This window comes from Podarcis pityusensis (genome assembly GCF_964106645.2).
Source record: "Podarcis pityusensis genome assembly, chromosome: 6".
In the NCBI taxonomy this organism is placed as follows: domain Eukaryota; kingdom Metazoa; phylum Chordata; class Lepidosauria; order Squamata; family Lacertidae; genus Podarcis; species Podarcis pityusensis.
In genome coordinates, this window is record NC_138030.1 from 23,158,723 (window position 1) to 23,170,557 (window position 11,835).

Consider the following 11,835-nt stretch of genomic DNA (forward strand, 5'->3'; position numbering starts at 1 on the left):
AGATTTTTTTAAGGGAGGGTGGGTGGGAGGCAGCAAGCAGAGCACTTGTTCAGAGAGTTAACCTAAGCTTTGTAACCCTGTTCCTGGTTGTAGGTTGGAAGGGCAATTTACTGAATCAAATGCCAATAGCAAAAGGTATAGAAAAAGGTATAGTGGTGAAGTTTTGAGATAAAAGTTAGGTGGAGGGAAAGAACGTTGGGTCTACCCACAATTCCTGAGAGCCTCTGCATTAAAACAGTACTTGTTCTAAACCAGAAGTTGCGTCAGAGTTGCCTTTCAGAAACCGCAGGAGGGAAGAGTGCTCTAGCACTCAGGTCCTGCTTGCATAGGCATCTGATTGGCCTGTGAGAACAGGATGCTGGACCACTGCACCAGTTGCATCCTCCAAACCAACCTCAAGGGTAGTCCTACAGAGAGATGCAATTACAGATCTATGCAAATGAAAGAAAACTGAAATTTGCTACTTTCATATTGTGCTCTACAAAGAATTGATTTAACAAGAGCAAATAGAGGCAAGCAGCTCCTAAATATTTATGCTGCATGGCCCAATTGGACAAAACGTATCTCTCAACAGTTTGATCCAGATTAAAAAAATAAACAAATCTCCGTTCTGCCCTGGTTTTTGAAATGAATGTGATCATTCACTCAACTGGTCTTTCTGTGCCCATAAACCATCCAAGCGTTTTGAAAGCCAGGCAACATCTACAAAGCACAATTGAAGGATGGGCACAATAGAGCCATTCTTGATACTGATGCAAACTGCGTGGGGCTGTTTTACAGATTAAAGTGGCAGCAGTTCCAGTGTTTACATTTTGATAGTATTATACAAACACTTTCTTTCTTTCTTTCTTTCTTTCTTTCTTTCTTTCTTTCTTTCTTTCTTTCTTCTTAGTGGGTGATTTGTTTGTTTTGGGTGAGCCCCCTGATTTTAACCTTACTAACATAGCAGCTAAATGCTAAGGGTTCTCACCATATTTTCCAGTAATCCTTAAAAAAGCAAGGATATGCTGATATTACTGCCCCCATTTCACAGAGAGAAGGCTGAGGGAGGCTAAGGGTACCATGAGTTCTTAGCAGAGCTGAGAGGCATTGCCTGCACACAGCAATTATGTCACATACACTGGCTCCTTTAAATGACTGTAATGGTGACACAGAAGAGGAGGTATGTCTTATTAGAATACAGTGGTGCCCCGCAAGACGAATGCCTCGCAAGACGGAAAACCCGCTAGACGAAAGGGTTTTCCGTTTTGGAGGTGCTTCGCAAAACGAATTTCCTATGTGCTTGCTTCGCAAGACGAAAATGTCTTGCGAGTTCCTGCGGGGTTTTTTTCCTCCCCCCCCCCTTTTTCCCAAGCCGCTAAACCGCTTATCAGCTGATGGCTAAGCCGCTTAACAGCTGATGCTAAGCCGCTTATCAGCTGATCGTTAAGCCGCTTATCAGCTTATCGTTAAGCCGCTTATCAGCTTATCGTTAAGCCGCTTATCAGCTGATCGTTAAGCCGCTTATCAGCTGATCGTTAAGCCGCTTATCAGCTGATCGTTAAGCCGCTTATCAGCTTATCGTTAAGCCGCTTATCAGCTGATCCGCTAAGCCCGCTAAGCCGCTAATACTGTAGCACTAATCCGCTAAACCGCTAATGGGCTTGCTTCGCAAGACGAAAAAACCCGCAAGACGAAGAGACTCGCGGAACGGATTCTTTTCGTCTTGCAAGGCACCACTGTAAATGCATCTTTTGTTTTGTTTTTTAACCTGATCTGCTTCTGAGCCACTTTGTCCATTTCAACCTGTAATTCAGGTTCTGAGATGCTCTTTATGAACTGAAGGTTCATAACTTTATGAACTGTGTTCCGCACAGGGAATCTAAAAATTGCAGTTCAGTTAGGCTTGCCACTTGATTGCTTATTCCCCCTGCTTCTCTCCTGATGTAATTTCTCGATTCGTCAAACTGGAAGAAGAAGAAGAAGAAGAAGAAGAAGAAGAAGAAGAAGAAGAAGAGTTTGGATTTGATATCCCACCTTTCACTCCCCTTCAGGAGTCTCAAAGCGGCTAACATTCTCCTTTCCCTTCCTCCCCCACAACAAACACTCTGTGAGGTGAGTGGGGCTGAGAGACTTCAAAGAAGTGTGACTAGCCCAAGGTCACCCAGCAGCTGCAGGTGGAGGAGCGGGGAATTGAACCCGGTTCACCAGATTACGAGTCCACCGCTCTTAACCACTACACCACACTGGCTCTTAGCTCTCTGAGAGCAGATAAAACGTTTGAACAAGGAAGGAGCTACCTCCATATAGGTGTTTGTCCAAGCTTGTGTTGTGATGTCAGGCCTTAGTTTACTCATCAACATTATTTTTCAATTTAGTTTTTGGCCTGAAACAAAATTAAGATTTCAGCCCTTCATCACTTGATCACCCTGGCAACATATTCAGTTGGTAGATCATGGGATAATTAAGCTGAATGGTGGAACTGCTGCACAACAGTTTGGCAAGCACTGATTACCAATGCAAGGGAAATGCTACTGCCTTACTTACTAGAAGCATCCTCAGATGTCTGGATGTAAGTGTGCAAAGCTGCATCTCTTGCCCACGATTGGTCTCCCCTTCTGAGTACTTAACATCTGAGCTTCTACATAGGACCAGAGCAGAGCTTCAGGCATCACAGAAATATTGCAATGAATAAGGACGCAGAAGTGGATTCTTATTTAAAAGAGTCAAGTCTCTGAAAGTGGCACAGTCTATGTAGAATTTCTGCAGTCTCCATATTCTTAAAAACAAGAAAATGGATGAAGAAGCTTTGTGAAGTGCAGTTGGATAAAAATCCATTACCAATCTTCCCTCTGCAAAGCAGTTTCAGAGGATTATTGGACGTGTTCTAGCATACTCAGTTTATGTGGGTTGATGACAGCTGAACAGGTGTGGCAGTGGCTCCAGGTAAATTGGAAGCTTCTCCTGAAGTGCACCCCAAATCTTTTTTGTAATACAAAGATTCATGAGCAGATAAATCAATGTGGAAATGGTTCTCTGCTATTAATGGTTCTCTGTATTAGCAAACAGTGATCCAACCAGCTCGGAGGCATGTTTATCAATGCTGTGATCTGAAGATGTATATTTGCCAAGTTTGCATGTGCACCACCACTTTCAAACCTGGGTGCAGGTGATAGGAAATGTCTGAGGACATTCCATGTCTTAGGGCTGCAGTTTGAAGCCTCAACCCGACCTCTTAAATTATGCCATTCCCCCACTTAATCTAGTTGTGCTGCTGTGATTATCTTTGTTCTAGTCTGTGAATTTTGTTGGGGATTTTCGTGCAGGTTTTTTTTTAATGTTATCATAAGTTGCCTTGGGGTTTGTTTTTTAATGACATGAAAACAAATACCTACAGCATTCATGTCAAAATTATGGCTCATTTAGTGTCCCTTTAATTGGATGTTGTTTGAAAGCAGCACTTCATCATAGTTTGTTTCTAAAAATTAAGGTTACAAGGAATTTCTCAGCCCACATGCCTGCCTATATTTGTTTCTGCGAGTGTTATAATGTAATTATAACTTTAACCGGCTTAATACTGATAATTTATTTGATTTTATTTATTAGATTTATATACTGCCCTTCATCATAAGAACTCAGGGTGGTTCACAAGATAAGGATACAAGGTAAAAGCACAAATAAATAGTTAAAAAAACCCAACAAAATAATAAACCCCCTCCCACAAATGCGTTTAAAAGGCTTCCTTACCACCTCATGGGAGGGCACAATGCTGACCCACTCATACACAGTCTATATTTGGACGGGCCTTCCATATGGTCCCAGCAGAAGTAAACTTTTCACAAGATATGGTCCAGCTGCTTATTGGTGCTGCAGGGAATCTGCCTTTGCCATCTGTGCCAGTTGCCACTAGCATGGCAATGTGTATGCCAAGCAAGCTGTCACCAAAAGCTACCTGTGGATAGAATCATAGAATCATAGAGTTGGAAGAGACCACATGGGCCATCGAGTCCAACCCCCTGCCAAGCAGGAAACACCATCAGAGCACTCCTGACATATGGTTGTCAAGCCTCTGCTTAAAGACCTCCAAAGAAGGAGACTCCACCACACTCCTTGGCAGCAAATTCCACTGTCGAACAGCTCTTACTGTCAGGAAGTTCTTCCTAATGTTTAGGTGGAATCTTCTTTCTTGTAGTTTGGATCCATTGCTCCGTGTCCGCTTCTCTGGAGCAGCAGAAAACAACCTTTCTCCCTCCTCTATGTGACATCCTTTTATATGTTGGCACTTCTGGGGTTATTTAGTACACACGCATCCATATTCAGAGGTCAGAGGACTTGATCACTCATGTCTTAACTGCTCTTTGCTTATTATTCTCCCACCCTAGTTGTGTAGGTAAACTGGTACTGAAAGCTCATTAGAAGGAAAACTTTATTGAGTATTCAGTGGTCTTAAGTATCTACGCTCAAATATGGCACATGTTCAGTTTTGGTTGCTAAGCAAGCCTTGGATGAAGATCACACTTTTAATCTTCTACATGTAGACTTTGGCATTGACCAGACATTTGAATGTTTTGCGTTAACAACCCTGCCTTTATTAATTATAAGAAAACAAGCCATTTACAAGCCAGCCGAAAAGGACTGGGGCATTCTTACCTAGCAGTACTTATTTAAAACTTAATTACGTTAATGTATAGATAACTTACACTTACCCAGAGTTCTGCTTTCCTTAATAAGTGTTCAAGGTCATCAAAATAACTTGGGTAGCATCAGCTGTAAGACAGCCATGAGCTCTGTAGGGATGGTACATATTATTTCTTAAAAGAGCTTATGATACTTTACTTATACCCTCCCCCTTTCAACTTAGCTGTCTCAAAGTGGAACAGTTAGTAGGTGTGATGTTAAGTGGGTTTAAAAAAAATGAAATTTCAACCTTCCTAGAATATAAATAAAATCATAGTACGCACTGGCTAACACCATCTGAACATAACTGCTGCTGTTAAATAAGATTATTTTAGCGAGATTAGAATTTGGGACAGGATAGGGGCTGAAACCATCTGACCCCAATGCCTGTATAAAAGTACAGACAACAATTAACATAAACTTTCTTTAAAACAAGGTAAAAATTGGAGAAAAAAATATTAGGCAAGGTAAAGGACCCCTGGATGGTTAAGTTTAGTGAACAATTAGTGAAATTGCCAAACTTAAAAATAAAATAAGAAAGTTTTGAAATATCCCTGAGCAATTGTGATGCTTTTACTGTAGGAAAACAATGTGTAATATAAATTGGCACTGGTTAAAGCAGTTTTAAGTTGTTTATTTTGGAGAAGAAGCCATAGGAAATGGGTACAGCATTTTTTTTACATATGAAAGGTCCCAGATTCCTCCCTGCTGTGGAGGCTAGGGCCCAAACAAATGGATTTAAGATATAAGAAATGAGATTCTGAATAAACATCAGAAAGAACTTTCTGAATGTAAGAGCCGTTCAACAGTGGAATAGCGACTCCCTTGGAAGGTGCTGGACTCTCCTCCCGTGGATGTTTTCAAGCAGAGGTTGGATGGCCGTCGGTCATGGATGCTTTAGTGAAGATTCCTGCATTGTGGGGGGTTGGACTAGATGACCCCTGGGGGTCCCTTCCAACTCTAAAGTTCTATGATTCAACCCTTGGGACCTCCAGTTAAAAGGATCATAGCTTGCAAGTGATGAGGAGGAACTGTCTCCCCGATACACTTAGGAGCTGTTGTCAGACAAGACTGTGCTGGAACATATGGTGGTCTTGGCTCATTGCATGACAGCGTCACGCACCCGTGCTTAAATGAACAAATTCTGAAAATTTAGAAATTGGGCCTAACCTGTTGTGATGTGAAATAAGAAGTGTTGCTCCTAAGCTTGGCTCTTTTGCAACTTGCAAATACATGAGCCCTGTTTGCTTAGTAATCTAAAACATCCTGTGGTCTGCTCAGTACGCAACTCAAGTTGCAGATGCAAGTGTGCACCAGCCTTCTGCATAGTGCTTATATAACTGTTCTAGAGGGAAAAGAAATGTACAAACAGTCCTTTCGATTACATTTTGTCTGGTGTGTTGTCACTGTGCTTAAACTCCAGCTAACTTTACATGAGAGGGCCGAGCAAATATTAACTTTTTCCTCTGGGAATAAGGTCAGGCTGCCACAGTATTCCAGATCTGGCCTTTTTAGTGGTTCAGCCGAATCAAAACAGCTTTCCCTGCGGTTGTTCTGTAAATGACACACTCATCACTGCTTTTCATTTTGGAGACCCAGCCTTCATGGTGCGCTAAAGAACTTAAGGAACATTTAGTCAATCAGTAACTCTGGTTTAGCAAACCAGAATATTATTTAACTCCTCTTTCTTTCTTTCTTTCTTTCTTTCTTTCTTTGCACTGTGGGGCTCTCTTAAACCTTGCCATATGGTTGCCACTTTACAACCAATACGGGGAAGACCCCTGCCCACATCACAGGGTTATTTCGATCGGGGGTTTCAGTCCCTTGCATTTCCAGTGAAAAAGAACCCAGAGTGGTAAGGCTAAGGGACACTGTCTGGGATCCTGGAAAACATTCCAAGTAGACAGTAGTGGGTCAGTTTCTGCACAAGGTAGCTCTGTGTTTTTGTATATCTATCCCAACCACCAGAGTAATGGACGCTTTCCAAGTTGGAGTGATGTCTGAATTCCCGCACAGCTTGTTTGTGTGAAAGTACCATAAGGGTTCGCTCTTCCTTTGCAAAGGTGCCTCTACCCACCACAAGGAGCATGGCTGATTGTCTTGCAGGAGGCGAAGTTTGGGAGAATTCTGGGGTGTATCCATTTTGCGTCACCAAAAGTGATCCTCTTAAGGGTATAGAAACTGCTTATGTCCTCCTGTTCTGAATGCAGTAGAACCTCCGCTTACGTAACCCTCTGGTTACGTAAACTTCGGGATGTGCGCGTGGTAAACCCGGAAGTATTTTACTGGGTTTCGCCATGCGTGTATGCACAGAAGTGGTCCTCAGGTTGCGGAAACCTTGGGATCTGACCAGACCTCTGGGATGGATCCCGTCCGCAACCGGAGGTACCACTGTACATGCATGAACACTGTGGGAATCAGGCAAAGCCCTCTTTAGTTATTCCTATGGATATATCCAGTGCAGTTTAATTATGTTCATGTGCATACATTTCTGGAAAAGGGGCTAGTGAAACTTGCATAGAGAAGCCCTTTTTCTAATTTTCAGCTTGTGTATGTTGACTTTGCTCAGCTGTCAAGCATCTCCCCCCACCATCCATGTACTTATCCCCTCTAGTGTAAATCAGTTATGGAGCTTCTCTTTCACCCTCATAGGCATATAAGGTTCTATAAGTTTGCTTCTGCTAATGTTTGTGCGAGAAACCTGTATCTTATCACCTAATTTGTCCTGCTTCGTTGAGTAATGTGTCAGAAATGTATCAACAAAACAAGAAGTGTTTTCCTCCTTTTAAAATAAAGGTGTCTTTGTGACCTGCATTTGCTACAAAAACCGGCAAGTATAATCTCTGCAACACCAGTTTCTGGAATTGTTTTTGGTTCCAGCATTGATGGTTCCTGCTTGCACACTTGGCTGGCCAGTCTTATAGTGATTTTTCATACATCTAATGCAATTCATTAGATGAATTGCACCCCATGGATGATATCCAATATTAGTCATACTCTGAGTAGACCCACTGAAAATCAAACTTTGATTCCGTCTTTTGTTTAGATTTAAAAACTACATTGTACTTTAATGAAAACAGATATAGTCATCATTACCTGGAGGGGTGGGTAGAGGAGAATCAAAATTATAATACAGTGGTACCTCGGGTTACATATGCTTCAGGTTACATACGCTTCAGGACTCCGCTAACCCAGAAATAATACCTCGGGTTAAGAACTTTGCTTCAGGATGAGAGGCGCAGCAGCAGCAGGAGGCCCCATTAGCTAAAGTGGTGCTTCAGGTTAAGAACAGTTTCAGGTTAAGAACGGACCTCTGGAACGAATTAACCTGAGGTACCACTGTACCTCCATGACAGTTTTAATTTGGGTAACTTTAAATCTTTCCTATATTGTAGGTTGTGTTTTCTCCAAAATATCAGCTATGCCATGATGTGTGGCCAACATATCTGTCTCTTCTTAGCTCTATAAAGACAACTGCTATCAGTTTCTCGGTTGACCAACTGAAATACTGTTTCTTAGTTAACTATCTTATGATGTATATGCAACACAGTATATAACTGAGTAATAAACAGCCTGCGGTTGTGCTGGTGAAAATGTTTAGCACAATATTCTGCTGATACGCTATTCTTTCTGTTTCCTCAGATTCAATGGCCGACCTAAATGGTTGTCAAGACTCCTGACATACACATTTTTCTGGGCATCATGGATTTTCAGGAATATAGCCTGCAAAGCAGTCTCAAAGAGTAGCACCTGCCCTCTAATCTTTTATTATCTTCACTGATTGTAAAAATGGCCAGCAAAAGGAAATCCACAACGCCTTGCATGATACCACCAAAAACACTGGCACTGCAGGAGTCGCAACCAGGCTCTGTTGGAGTTGATCATGAAGGATCTCAACAGTCTGTTCTTCCTGCAACTCTGCCTATTAGTGACACTGTTGTTCACAATAATCACAAAAATGGGCTGTTGTCCAATGGACATAGTGGTATCTTAGATGGTGATACTTACAGATGTATGTATTGCAATTTTGGCTCTCGAGACATTAATCAGTTCCTTGGTCACCTTGATTCTGAGCACATAGACTTTAGCAAAGGCCCGTCCTTTGTGTGTGTGCAGTGCAGTTTCCTGGTCAAGAGTCACAAAGAGCTTTCTTGCCACAACGCAGAGTGCCACATTGGGGAAACTGGCTTAATCTGGAATGTCGTGAAACAAGGCAAGCACGTGGTTGTGGAGCAAACCATTGGAGATGCCAGCAGCAGCCAGGACCTTCTGGGGGACCTCCCTGATGAAGGTCAAGACAGCCAAGCTGAAATTATCATTACCAAAACACCCATTATGAAAATAATGAAAACGAAACCAGAAGTGAAAAAAATCCACACGCTGAAAGAAAACGTATCTAGTAAACCAGTCAAGGATCTAGAGAAAAAAGTTGGCGAGCAGCCATTCACCAATGGACCGGTGCCAGTGAACCAATCATCAACAGGAACAGTTAAACCAACACATGTTGTCAATGGCTCAATAATAGGAAATGTACCTGTTTTGCAGGCAGGCCTCACTCAATTTGTGCAGCTGCTGCAGCAGCAGCAGCAGCAGCAGCAACAACAACAACAACAGCAGCAACAGCAACAACTTCACCAGCAGCTACCCACTTCAAAATCCCTTCCCAAGGTAATGATTCCCCTGAGCAGTATCCCAACATACAATGCAACAATGGACTCTAATAGCTTTCTGAAAAACTCTTTCCATAAGTTCCCTTACCCTACCAAAGCTGAGCTTTGCTATTTGACTGTTGTGACCAAGTACCCAGAAGAACAGCTGAAGATTTGGTTTACCGCCCAGAGGTTGAAGCAGGGTATCAGCTGGTCACCGGAGGAGATAGAAGATGCACGGAAGAAAATGTTTAACACTGTGATTCAGTCCATACCCCAGTCCACCATTACAGTGTTAAATACACCCCTAGTTGCAAGCCCCGGTAGTGTTCAGCATCTCATTCAAGCCAGTTTACCTGGCCATTCTGTTGGGAAACCTGAAGGAGCAGGTGGTGTATTGGTTACGCAACCAATAATATCAAATGGACTTCAAGGGACAACCTCATCTCTTGCAATAGCAGTCACATCCATTCCAAAGACTCAGATAGCAAAGCCGCCTGCCACTGTCTCAGTTTCTAGCACTTCGTCCCCTGTGAAAGTGGTGAGTGCTGCTCCATCACAGCTCACCGCTTGCCCAACTATAACTTCACAGGCATTCTTAGATCCCAGTATATACAAAAATAAGAAGTCTTATGAGCAGCTCTCTGCATTGAAAGACAGCTTCTGTAGGAACCAGTTTCCTGGACATGCTGAAGTGGAGCGGCTTACAAAAATCACAGGCCTTAGTACAAGGGAAGTTCGAAAATGGTTTAGCGATAGGAGGTACCATTGCAGGAACATCAGAGGTGGCAAAGCTATACATGCTGGAGATAATACAATAATAATAGATTCTGTGCCTGAAATTACCTTCACCTCTTCTCCCAAAGCAACCCCAGAATTAACTTCCACGTTGGCAGCAACACCTGCTGTTCACACCCCAGTCCGCCGGCAATCCTGGCACCAGACACCTGATTTCTCCGCTACAAAATATAAAGAGAGGGCTCCTGAGCAGCTCAGAGCGTTGGAAAGCAGCTTTGCACAAAATCCCTCTCCTCCAGAGGAGGAAGTGGACCGTTTGAGGAGCGAAACCAAAATGACGAGGAGAGAGATTGACAGCTGGTTCTCGGAGAGGAGGAAACGGCAGGTGATCAAAGACGCAGAGCGGCAGAGGGACGATGACGCCGAAGACGACTCAGGGGAAGACGAGGGCTCCTCGGACGACTTGAAAGCTTCCAGTGAAAATGGCTCATTGGATGCAGCCACCAGCTCTCAAACGCCAGGAGAGCGCAAAGTAACCCCTATAAAAATCAACCTTAAGAACTTTAAGGTGACTGAGTCAAATGGCAAAAGTGAGGTGCTAGGCTTGAGTGAAGATGTCCAAAGAGAGAACACCCGGAAGCCCAAGCTAAGTTCTAAAAAGACTGCTCAGCAGAGACATTTGCTCAAGCAGCTCTTTGTGCAGACCCAGCGGCCGACAAATGAACAATATGACCAAATATGTTCTCATACAGGACTTCCCAGGACTGAGGTGATTCGTTGGTTTGGAGATAGTCGCTATGGTTTAAAAAATGGAAATTTGAGGTGGTATGAGAACTACAAGCATGGTATCTTTCCTAAAGATCTATCGACCTCCAGTGAGGCCAGCAGGGTGGTCCTGCAGGACTATTTCCAAAAGAACAAGGTGCTTTGTGAAGATGACCTCCCAGGACTGTGTGAGAGAACTCAGATGACTACTCAACAGATCAGGCTGTGGTTTGCCGAAAGGCTAGATGAAGAAAACAGGGGAGTGTCAGACACAGGCAGTGAAGATCAGTCCTCAAGTGTTGGTGAGCCAGCCGGCAGTCAAAAAGGGACAGTCGATGCCTTTTCTGAGGTTTCTGAGAACAGTGAATCCTGGGAGCCTGGAGGTCAAGATGGCAGCTCTGAGCTTGGAGATCCGGAGAGTCATCTGCCTGCTGTTCACTTTGGTAAGTGATTTCATCTTAACTGTTTCTGCTAATTTGGCCCTTCACATTTCAGCATTAAAAAGTGGTTTAAACAAACAAGTGTTGATGATCAGATGAAACTTCAGTAGGAAATCACTTCCCCTTTTTAGAGGGGGCTAAAGATTTCACAGAAATGGAGGGCTGAGAGAGATTTTTTTGGGGGGGGGAATGATGGCACATCAATGTCCTGGAAGGGAATTTCAGTCATAATGCGCAGCAAGGGCCGTTGTTCATTGGTAGAGCAACTGATCTGCATGCAGATGAGGTCTCTGGTTCACTGCCTGGCATCTCCAAGGCATCTGAAACCCCAGAGAGCCACTGGCAGCGGTTCTCAACCTGTGGGTCCCCAGATGTTGTTGGATTACAACTCCCATCATCCCTGAGCTTTGGCCTTGCTAGATAGGGGTGATGGGAGCTGTAGTTCAACAACATCTGGGGACCCACAGGTTGAGAAAGGCTGGTTAGACAGTACTGAGCAATGGTCTAGATAGGGCAGATTCCTATGTTCTGAAAGGGTAAAGGGGCCATAGCCCAGTGGTAGAGTGGAAGGCGTTAGGGTCAAGCCC

General features: G+C 43.4%; 1 protein-coding gene across 3 annotated transcripts in view; it reads left to right on the top strand.

Annotated features, from left to right (window-relative positions):
- Positions 1-11,835, top strand: part of ZHX3 (zinc fingers and homeoboxes 3) — a 50,793-nt gene that overhangs the window by 30,880 nt on the left and 8,078 nt on the right. For all 3 annotated transcript variants that reach the window (XM_081009216.1, XM_081009215.1, XM_081009214.1), the window contains exon 3: positions 8,299-11,251. In XM_081009216.1, coding sequence (XP_080865342.1) covers positions 8,446-11,251 — 2,806 coding nt within the window. In that variant the 5' untranslated portion in view covers positions 8,299-8,445. The remainder of the gene's footprint in view (positions 1-8,298; positions 11,252-11,835) is intronic.